The sequence below is a fragment of the Orbicella faveolata genome, unplaced genomic scaffold (genome assembly GCF_042242905.1).
Source record: "Orbicella faveolata isolate gen_17 unplaced genomic scaffold, um_ofav_v1 contig_13, whole genome shotgun sequence".
NCBI lineage: Eukaryota > Metazoa > Cnidaria > Anthozoa > Scleractinia > Merulinidae > Orbicella > Orbicella faveolata.
The window spans coordinates 23,125,001-23,140,000 of NW_028301540.1; the positions used below are offsets into that span (position 1 = coordinate 23,125,001).

Below are 15,000 nucleotides of genomic sequence, written 5' to 3' on the forward strand. Positions count from 1 at the left end.
CGATCCGTGATCCGATCCGTGATCCGATCCGTGATCCGATCCGTGATCCGGTCCGATCCAGGTTTTGTCAACGCCGCGCGAGGCGATAGCCGAGTGCGACTGTAACTTCTTGAGTGCTTAGCAAACCTCCCAGGTGCATCTATAACTCGATAGTTGCACACAACATGCTTACCGTTTCTTTTATAACATTGAGACTTTTGAGTATATATTGAATATCGTCCGGCTTACATGAAGTCAAAAGCGCGATAAACCGCGCGAAAATGGTCTGTCAAAAATATGACAAAGCGACACATCAAAATTTTTCTTGGATTGCGGCGAGTTTATAATTTGCATTTTCTCGATCTCGGGCAAACAAACAACTACAAACTGCTCGTTAACCTAAATATCAAGCTGAGAACAGATGAAAATTGCATTCGGTAAACGTTTTTCTCAAAATTTAGTCAAGCTTAAATTTGGATCAGTTTTACGGAGAATTGAAAACCAACTGCACATGGTTGAAGCTTTTGGTTGCTGAGCTCTCTGTCCTTCACGGCGTCTTCGGCAAAAGAAAAGAACAATATGGAATCAGACATTTCTTAAAAGCGAGAGTGGAGAAGAAAGCAAACAAGCACCCCTGGCTTTGAGCTCTTTGAGATGCTCTTATTCAATAGCAGGTTTGTGGGTTTCGTTTTCCTTTCCATTTCGTTTTAAATTGATGAGTTGCGCGTCTAAGGCTGAACTTGAACACAAGAATGGCTTTCTTTCTTTCGTTGTTTGATAAAATAAGCTTAAATGAACAGGAGACTGAGGCTTAAACGAAATTGTTAGAAATGTATGCTTATATTTGTGCACGATGCAGTCGCTCCTTCGAGCGGCTGTTTCGTCAATTTCAGGAGTTCACTTCACAATCGAGCGAGTCGAGCGATCGAGCGAAACTGAAACCAGGGAACTTAAGTTTAATGATTCAAGCTCAGAAAAACTATTATCTTTAAAGTTTTTGGAACAGAAGAATTTCGTATGCAAGACTTATAACAGAAATTTGTTACAACTCTCATATGCAAGTTTTGCTCGCCGAAAGCATTTAAATGGCTTTCGACGCCAGAAAAGTTTTACAATGAAAGCTTGTGCTGAATTTTATTGTCGCCAAATCGCTGAAATATTCTCTCTAAAATTCCCGCTATGCATTACTAACCTCGAAAGGTTGCTACAGACCAGTTTGTTATTTTTTGGTCCGTCTCCGAGTGCCGAGTGCCTTTGTTCAACCAGCTGATTCAACTCCTTCTCGCTTAAATTAGCAAATCTCTTAGGTGGAGGCCCGTCGGAAAACTTGAGCTGGAAATTTCGTAGCTCACAGGAATGATCTTGCTCATATTCGGAAGAATGATTAAATCTTTCCAAATTTTAGGGAAAAAAAAAAGGAATTATGTTTTAAAAAGTGTCAACATCGATGCAAAAAATTGCCGAGAAAAAGTACAAATAAACAAACTGACGTTAGCGTGCAACCCACAATAAATAATAATAGTACATAATATTTTAAGGGGGCAAATGGATCGAGCGTATTAGCCAATCAGAATGCGCGCTTCGCTAAGGCTATGTTATAAATATTTATGATGCATGTCTTTTTACTTATTACAATAGTGCTCTGTTCACTTCGCACTCTACACTTTATTATCCCACTGATGTGCGGCAATTCGCTGGGCGGGACAAGCTAGCAGTAGTGCAGTGACACTATTTCTTTTATTAACCTATATTATTATATGGCTGTGTCTCACAAGGACTGGGAACCACCGAATTCACGAATTTGATTGACTGAAATCGATATTGACCGCGGTCTAGATTTTCCCATCTAGACCTGCATCTAGACCGGCATCTAGACCGGTTTCATTTTGCGTTGAAAAAGTGCAAACTAAAATGCAAAAATGTTCACCATTGTCTTTTATTTTCTTCTCAATCATTTGTGAAAGTGCCAAAAAGCCTGATTACAAAAAAAAAGTAAATTACAGAGGACGAGCAAATTTCGGCAGGTTTATGTTAAGCTCATCGCCGTTTGCAAGCAAAATGTCAGCAAACCAGTTACATTAAACGAATTAAAGTTTTCTTCCTTGCCATATAATAAACATCTTATTAACCGAGCTAAGTCGGTCTGTATGGGAGAATCTTGACCTCGGTCGTGTGTACAGACCTCACTGCGTTCAGTCTGTACTCACGACCTCGGTCAAGATTCTCCCATACAGACCTCCAGCTCGGTTAATAAGACCTAAGTTTTGGATTTCTCACCAGAACTTAAGGTTGTTGAGTCTGAGTGCAAGGACGAAGAAAACCGTTTGAAGAAAAAACAGGAAGGTGAGGCTAGAGTTATTTCTATAAAATCGTTCTTGCAAGCATAACGATGCAAGTGACCAACATGTCTCATACTGCTGTGTTCTGCTTGTAGACGTTTGTGAGGTATGTGGGAAGAAATAAGGCTTAAGGTCAAAATTAATCGAACATAATAATGATAATAAAAACATATTCAATAGCTCGATACGCAAGTTATTGGCCAATCTATTGACACGGGTATTAAGCATAGGACATTCGATAAATGTTCTTAACTCAAGCTTAAACTAAGATCAAAGAACTCCTTGAGCCAATTCCTAAATGGAGCAGCTGAATGAAACCATGGTTAATATTCTATGCTGCAGAGAAAAGAAAGAGCTGCTCATAGTTTTTAACAATTATTCGCCTCAGGCTCAGCAAACATTGGTCAATATTCACCAAGAAACAGTTGAGGTGAATATTCACCATTAGTCACTGAGCCTGAGGCGAATAATTGTTTTAGTATAATCTTCATAAGTGAATGTCAAGGACTACAAAATAGCGGACTAAGACATAAAAACACAGACGCAATTGTTCGTTTGGATAAATGTATGCAGCCGTAGTTTTAATAATAAGCTCAGATGTAAGCTTACCTCGATTGTGAATCAGTTCACTCATCGAGTTCGGCAGTATAACAAACAAGCAAAACATTACGAAAAAGAAATTCATGCGGTACTTTTGTTTTATCGTTGTTGACTTCATTCTCAGTTGTCATTATTATCTAATAAACGGCACACAATGCATGCAGACTGAAGCGATGACGTTTAAAAATTGTTCCTAGAAGATTGGAACATAAGCAGACAAACTGATTCTTGAACCTTTGTGTTACAAATTTTAGGGGTTTACATTTAGGATAGTCCATTGGTCGTTCATTCAAGTAGTTCATGTACCAGGTCCGTCTTGTTAGTCCATGTGCTAGGGGTCAGCGAAATGTACCAACCCAAAAGAAAGATTAAAAACTAAAATAAAAAGCACTCCGCTGAAAAGTTCCTCTCTGTGAAATCAACACCTTATTATCTTTAAAGATATTTGGCAAAGCTAATTACCTCACCGGAAATTAATTTGTTGTTTTAAGCATATACTGGTTCAAGAGAAAATAATTTTCTCTTGACTTGTCATATCGCGTGATTTTCTCTTGACTTGTTATATCGCGTGTGCGACCCGCTCGTCCATCTAAAATTGTATGTATCGAAGATATGTTATTATGAGTTTGCCCGTGAGCGCAAATTCATCCGACACTGTATAGACCAAAATCCAGCCCCAAATCTTCGTTTAAAAGCTGAAATTAAAAGCACTCCGCTTATCCTACAAACAGCAAAGGACAGCCGCAAAGGAAACCCGCAAAGGAATGTTACTCTCTCTGAAATCGACACCTTATTATCTTCAAAAATATTTGGCAACGCTAATTACCTCACCGAAAATTAATTTGTTGTTAACCGTATACTTGTCATCTATGAAAATTCGTATTGTCTTTACCCTGACGAAACGATTATCGATTGTTTAATCACAACCACTCTTTTGTTGAAAGAAAAAATAAAATAGCACATTTCCAAAACTTCATAACAAAACTGAAAACTGCAAATAAATCGTACCCTGACTTCATTATCACTACTGTAAACTTTATATTTCAGAGCTCATACAATGCTCATACAGTGCTCTCACAGTGTTCTTTCAATTCAGACAATGCTTATTCAATTCACTTCAAGACTGGCAAAAGTACAACTGCGCTACCAATCCGTAAATTTTATGTAGACCCTTCAGCTATCGCGTGTGCGACTAGCTTGTCTATCTAAATTTGTATGTATGGACGATATGTTCTTATTACGAGTTTGCCAGTGAGCGCAAATTTATTCGACACTATATAAACCAAAATCAACCCCCAAATCTTGGTTTAAAAGCTGAAATTAAAAGCATTCCGCTGATCCTACAAAAAGCAAAGGAAAGCCGCGAAGGAAACCCGCAAAGGAAAGTTACTCTCTGAAATCTACACCTTATTATCTTTAAAAATATTTGGCAACACTAATTACCTCACCGGAAATTAATTTGTTGTTTTAACTGTATACTTGTCATATCGATTAAAAGCAGTCCGCTGATCCTACAAACAGCAAAGGAAAGCCGCAAAGCCTTCACCTATCGTCTGTGCGACTTACTTGTCTATTTAAACTTGTATGTATGGAGGATATGTTCTTATTATGAGTTTGCCCGTGAATGCAAATTTATCCGATACTGTATAAACCAAAATTCACCCCTAAATCTTCTTTTAATAGCTACAATTAAAAGCACTCCGCTGAACCTACAAACAGCAAAAGGAAAGCAGCAAAGGAACTGCCGTAGTGCATTTCGCTTCCACAGGGAGTTAAAAAGTGCGCGACATAAGCGCACGGACATAAACGCAACAAACTATGCGAAATCACTATCTAAAGGAATGCATGCACGCCAGCATAAAGCGATGACGTCACACAATACGTCATCGCTTAAAAATGAGTAGCTTTAGTTTGAAAAAAAAAAATTCGGTCAATCGATCTAACGTTCTGGCGATCAACTTAACCACTTTGTTAACGCTTCTTAAATGCCTTGAATACGAGTCCTTGAAAAGATTTTTGGTTCAAGGGTAACAGCAGTCATTCTGAAAATTTTCCATCCTTTCAAATTCTATGGTTTCTTGCCTAGATGGCAAAGGTGGCGAGCTTAGTAACCAGGCCTAAAAATGTTGTATATAGCGTCATAAGCCTAGCTTTTCGTGCAATCAGAATGTCAAATTTGTCTATTCACATCTGGAAAGTATACTAAAGGAATCTAAAAAATTCATCGCAACCGAAGCTGGAATTCAATTGCGAAAACAGTCTTATCTTCAAAACAAATAAAGAATACTGAAGTTCCTAAATTGAGAACGAAGTAAGTAATGTTTTTTTTTTTACAACATTAAACAACTTTTAATCAATCTCCGACAGTTACATTCGAAGAAAGTAAAGGAATAACAGAATAATCTTTATACGTAAATTTCATAAAAACAACACTCCCACTTTTGACGTTGCTCATTTGACAATTTTCATTCCTAGTTCGGTGACAAGCTTCTCGAAGTGATATTTGGGCAAAGGCTTCGTGAGAATATCTGCAATCATCTCATCAGTGGCAACATCTTTCAAAATGATCGCTCCGTTCTGCATTCTTTCGCGAACGAAGTAATAGCGTATTTCAAGTGATGTGCTTGCTCCTAGTTGTCCTCATGAATTACGATGGGTTCCTCGAGATGTTTTCCTACATCTGCGAGTAACTGCGCCAGATAACTTCCTGGGTGGCCGTACCTAGGGCTACATACTCCGCCTCTGCTGTTGACAGCGAAATGGTAGCCTGTTTCTTGCTCAGCCAGCTCACTACTCCTCTAGCCAATGAAAACGGGTTTCCTGAAGTGGAGCGACGTTCATTCACATCACTCGCCCAATCTACATCTGAGTAACCCGTCAGGTTTCCACCAGCACACTTCTTGAAACTCAAACCAAGAGATACAGTTCCTTTCAGATATCTGAGAATCTGTTTTGCTGCCGTTAAATGATTTTGTGTAGGATTTGCACGGAACTTCGATACGACTCCCACTGCTTGGGGGATGTCCGGACGAGTTGCGATTGCAGCATGAAGTAGGCTCCCAGCGATGGAATGGTACGAGATTGCATCTACAGGTCTGCTAACACCATCTTCCTTTTGCAACTTAACGTTCAAATCAGCAGGTGTTGACACCAGTTTTGCTTCTATTTGCCCCAACTTCTCCAGCATCTTTTCGATGTACTGCCCTTGGTGAAGGTATACTTGCTTGTTTTCCTTATCTTGAACGATGAATACACAGGGATCTGCCGAGGCTTGAGTGAAGCTAATCTTCTGAACACATTCCCGAAAAGCTTTATTCAAACATCTGGACAACTGCTTTACTCTATAGAGTGACTTCTCTAGCTTGCGCACAAAATGTTCTTCCCCAGGATACACATATCTTTCCGGTTGCTGCTTGTAAATTTCTTTAAAGCTGTCTCCACATCTATCTGATGAATCAGCAAATCATTCTCGACTGCAAACGCTAGGAAACGACGTATTGCAGAGACACGAACTACAGGCAAAAAATTTTTATCATAGTCAATACCATATTTCCGGGCGTAACGCTTGGCCAGTAGGCGTGCTTTAAAACGTTCCACAGTACCGTCCGTAGTATGTTTCAGTTTAAACACTCATTTGCATACTATAGCTTTCCGACCGGTGGTAATTCAACCAACTTCTACGTCTTGGTTTGGATCAGAGAATCACAATCTGAATCTGTGGCGACGTTCCACTCTGCAGCATGATCACTTGACTTTGCTTCTTGGGTGGTTGAGGGTTTATCTATCTCACATAGATGATAGGCAACATGATGCACGCGGTGGGTCGCGGTGTCGGGATATTCGTCGTAACCATATCTGACAGGTGCTTTTCGTGTTCATCCAGATTTTCGGGGGCTCTTGTGGTGTGTCTTCTTCTTCCTTCCCTGATTTCTTCATTTCTACTACTTCTTCTTCTCCTTTTGTGGTGATGACAGCATTCCGCTTCCCGTCCTCGCCCTCTTGGTCTGCTCTGTGGTCATGGTTTGCTTCTGGCCGAAATCGTTTTCATTAAAATCAGCATCTCTCCGGATATACAGCTTTCGGTTCGTTTTATCAAAAAGACGATATCCCTTCGACGTCGAGCTTTAGCCCAGGAAACGCATGTTTTTTGACTTCTTGTCTAGCTTTCGCCGTTCACCGTCTGGCACGTTGCGTAGGCAATACATCCAAGCACTCGTAAGTGGCTCACATCGGGTTTCTTCTCATCACAACGCTCGTAAGGATTTTTATTTTGGTTTAGCGCCGTCGTGAGAAGGCGGTTTCGCGATAATCCTGCATCGAGCGTGCTGAGTCAACCAAAGTTCGATTCATTCGTTCTGATACACTTTTGTGTTGGGATGAGTGTGGCACTGTCAACTCATGTCTAATTCCTTTCTCCTTCAAATAGTTTTTTAATTCAATAGACGAATACTTGTCACCATTGCCCGTTCGCAAAGTTCTTATCGCTCTGCCAACATGGTTAGTAGGTTGTGACTTCAAATTCCTTAAATTTGTCGAGTACTTCTGACTTGTGTTTCATGAAGTGTACAGCGCAGCACCGAGTGTAATCATTAATAGACGTGACGAAATACTTTGCCCCTCCAATTGACTGTGTTTACATTGGACCGTAGAAGTCACTATGCACCAACCGGATCTCTCCCACTGCGGGAAACGGTTTTCGACACATCTTTCCTGCCAAATATCCTGCGCAAAACTACAGTTCAGTCATTTTCGCGATGTCAATCCCTCGCATGAATTTATTCTTAATACATTTCTTGAGGCGTGACTCATTTACATGTGCGAGACGTTGATATCATAGGTCGCTACCACGAGATGACGCAATTGAGGCATACTCAGTAGAGATAACTTGGCAACCTAGTTGATGGTGTTTATCAGCCTTTGACCCCATTCCGCTAAGTTTTCCATTTCCATCCCAGATATAACAACGATTAGGGCCAAATTCGACAGCGTTGCCCTAAGCAACCGTCGCTCGTACAGAAAACAGGTTGCAGGTGAGTTTAAGCGCGTATAACACATTGTACAAGACAACTTTTCTAGGTGTTCCTGGAAACAGGATATTCATTTGTATGCATCCAGATCCCAATGCTTTCACAACACGACCGTCTCCTAGTGCAACGTTTACAGGCTTATCAAATTTGTGGCAAGTCATGAAAACGTGCTTTTCTTTCGTCTTATCACTTGATACATTTTTTATCCGCAAACTTAACGCTCCCAACGGACGCCATAAACGCTGCAGCATAAACGGCTTCACCATCGTTATCATAATTTTCCTGTCCGCTCTCTTCATTCTCATCTATCTTTGCATTGTACCATTCACGTTTCCTAGGACAATGACGGAGAATATGACCGACATCACTACATCCAAAACATATAGATGGATAGCGTGGCGAATCGCTTGGACAATAACGGCGAATATGAGCCACATTACCGCATCCAAAACATGGTCGATCGTGTGACGTATTTCTCCAAAAGGTCCCCGTCAGTGCTGAATCAGCTCCCTTCAACTGACCGGATAGCTCAGATTGCTTCATTTCTTCGTGCATGACTGCTTGCTGAACATAATCTATGTGAACACCATGCACTGTAGCTTCGATGGCGGTGACAAGGGCGGCGAAACTTCTTGGTAAACGTTCTAACAAAGTAACTGTAACGGGGCGGACGCTGGCATTCTTTCGATCAATCTTCTTCTACATGCGCTCGTAACTTACACGTGTTCGAATGAAAGGTAATGCCGACAACTAAACGGTATGTCACATTAAACAAAGAGGTATTGACGGTCACGCAGTCACAACAATAAACAGTATTCGTTTCAGTCACAACTTGATCCTCTTCGGAAAGAGGCGCCCCAATTGCCACAAGTTTGTCGGTAATATCTTTCATGGGCTTCAAGACCCCACAATCTTTTCTCTATTAGTAAATGTTTCATATCTGAAATTTCCAAGTGTTCCAATTACTCCCGTCAAGTTTCTCGATCGACCTCTTCTCCTCTATGTCTCATGTACACAACAGACTAAAAATGGGACTCGTAGTAAGTCCAAAGTCCTGCGTAAATCCAAAATGCACAGGCGTTGTTCAACTCAAGCATGACTCAACTCAACATTGGCCTGGGCCCATAACCTAATGCTTTTTTTTTTACAACGTTAAACAATTTGAACAACTATTCATGAATCTCCGACGGTTACATTCGTATAAAGTAAAGAAATTACAGAAGAAACTTTATACGTAAATTTAAACGAAAAAAGCACAATTGTTTCGATAATAAAAAAAGCTCGCTACCACCAATGGGTAGCCTAATTAACTATTCCTGTGAAGAACTGTGCATTTATTGAAGTTCAAATGGCAACCGTCAAATGTTGGCTTTCCTAACAATAACCGTAAGCCTACTTAGGCTGTGTCCTGAGGACAAATATCATATAGTTATTTAATGCGTGCCTTTTAACTTTCCACATTTAATTCCAAAGGTCCTCAGTTCACTTCGCACTCTACACTTAATTATCCCACCGTATGCGCGGCAATTCGCTGGGTGGAGAAGTTAGTACTACTGCTGTGACACTATTTCTTTTATTAACTTAAGGTTTTGGATTTCTCACTAGAACTTAAGGCTGTTGAGTCTGAATGCAAGGACGTAGAAAACCGTTTGAAGGAAAGACAGGAAGGTGAGGCTAGAATTATTTATATAAAATCGTTCTTGCAAGCATAACGATGCATGTGACGAACATGCCTCCTACTGCAGTGTTCTGTTGTTACACGTTTGTGATGTATGCGTGGAAAGAAATAAGGCTTAAGGTCAAACTTGATCGACCATAATAAAAACATATTTATTAGTTCGTTACGCAAGTTATTGGCCAATCTATTGACACGGGTATTATGCACAGGTAGTATTTCGATAATAGGGAGTTTAAGCAAAGCGCTACGGCTGGCTCTGATACGGCTGCCGGAAGTAAATTTCCCCCAAAATGAGACTCTGCGCATGTACGTCGGTTGCATCCAGCCGTAGCGTGAAATCTGACTACGTGAGTCTGGATGTTTTGCCGTAGTGGCTACTACGTCGGGTTTATTTCGCTTCTTTGGCCCTTTTCATCGGACATCTCGGCATTTTAAGAATTCCATTGGATACTATATCCTTTAAACTCAATTTAAGTCAAAGATTGTGTCAAGTTTGCCTTTCATAAGCTTGTAAATCCGTATCCTGAATTTACGATAAGTTTTAGCAAAGGTGTTGGAATGGCGAAGCGAGTCAAGTGAAATATTCGTGTTGAGCACGAGGTTGTTTTTCTTCGGTTAAGTTTGCTTTGAGGGTTTGGTGAAGATGTTTTATATCTGGATAACTATAAAATGCTATTTTGCTTCTTTGAGTATTGGTATATTTGTGTTCTTCACTCGATATTCTTTGAGATATTTGTCTCTGAAATTATATATTTCATCCATCAAATTGTTATGGTACAAAGTGTATGGCATTCGCTTTCGCTCAGAAATAACCTGTTCGCCTTACCGAATAACGGCCATCGTCCTTTGAGTGAAGCCATTTGGCTGTGAGAAACTAAATAAAAGAGATTTTAAACTCCTTAGCCGATGTTTCTTTCATCTTTTTATTTCGCTTTACTCGCTAAACTTAAAATCTGGCAGACCACCGAGACGTACTCTCCCCAGACCCTTTCAGTCACGGCAGCCGTAGTAGCACCAGCCGTAGTGATTTGCTTAAACTCCCTAATATCGAATGAAGTGATTTACGGACGTTTTTGTTTAATTCTGTCGTGGTACTGTTCCTCCACAATTTACTAAAAATGAGAAGCCGCATCAAGGGTGTCCTGACGTTTGAGAGTAATAAGTGCTTGTGAAGCCAATGACATCGCGGTGTTTATTACCCGGAGGTGTACTTCCTTATATGAGTTATATAGGTATGTGCGGCCCCAAAGGGTATGGTTTTTCAGCCGTTTTGGTCATAAATAGGGTATCGATTTCAGCCTATTTTGGCCATTTTGGTCATAAATAGGGTATGGCTTTTGCACTCTAGCCTTGATATGGGTATGCTTTTAAGAAGAAGCCACTTTTTCATCATTATCGAAAAGAAAAATTAACAAAAGCCCTTCAAAAATTATGTTTATGGTAACTTAACATTGGTCTGAACTAGGGAACGTATTATAGCGCAGGTCTGAAACAGGGTTTTGATTTAATGGTCAGGTCATAAATAAGGTAGGGAATATCGCAGATTTTGGTCATAAATAGGGTAAGGGTTTTGGGAAGCGGCCCGCACACCCCCAACCAACTTTTCTGGGGGTACCCTCCCCGGAGTTTATTAATAGCAGTAGCATATATCTGACCGATTTTCCAAAAACATGCCCGCTATTTTGGTGCAAAGTGTTAAACACTGTTTTCATAAATCCAGACATATATTGGCACAGAATGTCCGAAACTGATCAGGGAATTCCCTAGTTTGACTCTAGATGCTTTAGAAAGATCGACAGAAATTAGACACGCTTGTTTTTCGACCTTTCTGGGTCATCTAGTCTTGTTCCCTTGAAATATATGTCTGGATTTATGAAAACGGTGTTAAAGACTGAATCAAGTGTTTTTTGATTTATTTGTTTTTTTTTAATTTTTTTCTTGCTTTCGCTACGACAGCAGCTTGTAAATCTTACCCAGCATGAAATGTAGAAACTCCTTGCCGCATGTTTCATTTATTTAGGCATTTGTTTTTTCATTATTTATCGAACTCTGAACTTTGATGTAGCTAAAGACTTAGAGAAAATATGTTGAAATCTGGATATAGCCGTTCCGCCCTCGACAAAATTTATGTACATCCGGGACATTGCTATTTGCGAGCAAAACATGGCCACGAGCAGAGTGAAGAACGTGAGTTCAAGCGCTGATCGTGAGTAGAATTTCCTTATTTTATCAATTTCAGGCGTTCTCGACTTAACTAACTATCAGAACTGTTTGTGATTCGCTAGCGCGGAAGAAATTCATTTGCGTGGCTTCCGGGCAATAGTTGACGTATCGACAACATGTTGAGTGTTCGCTTACTGCTAACTATGACCTAGTTTGTTTGAAGTTCAATTTCTCGATTCTCGATGTAGGAAGCTCTTGTTCAGTCCATTGAGGACGATTCAGGCCTTTAGAAAGCGATAGACTAGCTCTCCGCCGCAGTTTTGATATCGGTACGTTCGTGTTGATTTAGACTCCAATTTCATGTTAAAGGCATTCTTAATTAAATTGTACAATTCATGATTCAACGAAAAGACGGTGAATTTAGTCTTCTTGGCCTCGAAAGGCATACAGGAGAGTTATTTGCTGTTATTTGAACTACGATAAGCCTTGTGAAAAGCTAGCTCTAGGACAGAATTGTATCAAGATTATCAGTGACAAGTCAAATTCTGTGGCTATGTTTTTGCTAATCCAGACAGATATATGTTTCTGTTAATAGTCATCAGTGATTGACTGGTTTATTGGATGACGTGAATTAAAGTCTAGTGGATTGCCGATCTCTCGAACCTTCCGATAACTTGAACCAAAATTCGTTTTTGATGGAGTATTTTTTTCAGTGTAATTTTATCGCCGATATGTCGGCCAAACCAACGACCAAGTTTTCATTTTCCTTGAGGTTTCTAGAGGTTCGAGAAAAGGAAATCCCTTTGTAAAAATATTTAAAACACGGGTCTGGCGGCAGTGTTTTATGGCATTTCTAAACACCGAGAAGGATGTTGCAAATCAATGCGACCCACAGCGAAGTATGTGTGACGCAATTCTATAGATGCTTGCATACGAGATGTAACATCGTGTCGAGTGTTTGATAAATCGGTCTGTGTGAAACGCAGACTGCAGACTGGAGACTACAGACCGGGGGTAAAATGCAGACTGAGGGTAAAATGCAGACTGCAGACTGAAGACCAGGGGTAAAATGCAGAGTGAGGGTAAAATAAAATATTAATAATAAAAAACACGAGGATCAAATCAGGATCAAATGAAGACCTGGGAGTGTTCGTACGCGCCATATTAAAGTCGAGTACAAAGATTGAATGTCTTTCACGAACTAGGCTCGATACCTACAAGTTTAGCTTGCCCTGTTGTTGTGCCGTCGTGTTTTGCTTGCCTTGTGTCCCGAACAATTCCAAGACCATTTGAAGCAACTAAGACACGCGGTGGTTTGAACGTTGTCGATGAAAATAGGATGAAGGAAATGCGCGGCAAGAGTTTGTCGGTCCCAGACCTAATCGCGTAAACAAAATTCAAAATGGCCGACACGTAAACAAAGGTAAGATGCATAGAATTACGATTAGTTCGGGCCCTTGTGGGAAACTTCGTTCAACAAAATGGGGAGTTCAAGAACTCGAGGTTGATAATATAATGTTTGACTAAGGCTAGGAAACGCCTTATGGTTTGAGTTTTCGGGATTTTGGAAGAAAAAGTACGGGTACGCGTACCAATACTCGTCTTTATTTGGTCCGGATTTAATCTTCGTGTTTTTTAATATTAATATTTTATTTTACCCTCAGTCTGCATTTTACCCCTGGTTTGCAGTCCGCAGTCTGCATTTTACCCTCAGTCTGCAATTTATCCCCGGTCTGCAGTTTGCGTTTTACACTGACCGTTTGATAAATCTCCTTAATCAAAACTAAAATAACGACATCAAAGAACTCTTTGAGCCAACTCCTAAATGCAGCACCTGAATGAAACCATGGTTAATGTTCTATGCTGCAGAGAACTGTGCCTTTGATCTGTAGAGGCCCGCAAATGATTCCGACCCGCAAATGATCCCCAAGTTGTACCGCAAATGATCCCAGGACCGGAACTGATTCCACCGCAAAAACTCCGGAATGGCGTGGACTCCTTGAAAAGTCTATGGATGGATACATATTTTCTTAATTATCCTAGGTGAAGAAAAGACAAATACCTCAGGCATAAAAGCAGCAATGAAAAACGTTTAACATACTGCGCAAAATACTAAATTGACATGTGTCGACTGCATAAATTTTTCGTTTGGGAAACGCACTGCAAAAAGAAACATGAATCTTTGAAGAAGCCTCTGCCATCTAATTAACCGCTTAGAACTTTTCCTTGAGCACTTCTTATACTTGCTTCCTAGATAGCCACGGGCTCCCAGGAAAGTGCTTAAGATTCCTTTGTTCTAGTGACCGTAGTAAAAAGGTAATCAATTCACTTGAGAATTCTCAGTTGTCTTCAATTTTGAGGATATAGTGAACATGTGTTATCATACATCTCAGGCCCGGACCCAATAAAGTCAGTCAGGGAAGGATCTAGCTAAACTACAAATTTCAAACGCAGGATTTCGTGACGTTGGATATCATTTTTAAAGTTGTGAAATTGCATTCAAATCGTTCATACTGCACATTTTCTTGCGTTTCATATAGTAACTGTTGTATCAAAATATTGTATTATTACTGTGAAACTCAGAAAACTGTGAATACCAGAAATATTTAAGGATTGTTATTATGTAGCAAGGAAAAAACCAATTAAGCGTGAGAAAACTAAACCGCAAACACCAGCGGTAATAGGCCACGTTTGCTATATCAATACTTTAACATGGCTCCAAGGCTTTCAGGACAAACTTCTATGTTTGGTTGTGTTTTCTTTGTATCCAAGTCTCTCTTGGGAATTGAAAGACAAAGAAACTTAAAAAATTTGCAATTTTGACCCGAAAGCCTCGGATCGATGTTAGAATAGTGATATATCGAACGTGGCCTATTGGTTGTGGTTTTGAGGTTTTCTTGCATGTCCTGAACTTTATTGTGATTGGTTCAGTACCAAATTAACCTTTTTGAATCAAATCCAAATGTTCACGGTTTTCTGAGTTTTACAGTAATAAAAAAAGCGATTGCATAAATTTTAAATCCAGTGTCCAAATTCCTGTGTCCTGACATTTCTAAATTTTATGGCGAAGTGACCATTTCTGGTCCGGGATCATTTACGGTACAATCTGGGGATCATTTCCGGTCCTGGGATCATTTGCGGTACAATTTGGGGATCATTTACGGTACAGGGATCATTTGCGGGCCTGTACAGATCGCTACAGCTGTTTTGAGAA

The 15,000-nt window shown here is 40.1% G+C and overlaps 1 protein-coding gene across 10 annotated transcripts in view; it reads left to right on the top strand.

Annotated features, from left to right (window-relative positions):
* Window positions 1-15,000, top strand: part of LOC110059758 (uncharacterized) — a 150,709-nt gene that overhangs the window by 40,406 nt on the left and 95,303 nt on the right. For 7 of the 10 annotated variants that reach the window (XM_089285864.1, XM_089285868.1, XM_089285866.1 and 4 more), the window contains 2 exons: window positions 2,260-2,322; window positions 9,551-9,613. In XM_089285864.1, coding sequence (XP_089141990.1) covers window positions 2,260-2,322; window positions 9,551-9,613 — 126 coding nt within the window. The remainder of the gene's footprint in view (window positions 1-2,259; window positions 2,323-9,550; window positions 9,614-15,000) is intronic. The other 3 variants (XM_089285871.1, XM_089285867.1, XM_089285870.1) reach the window with 1 other exon arrangement.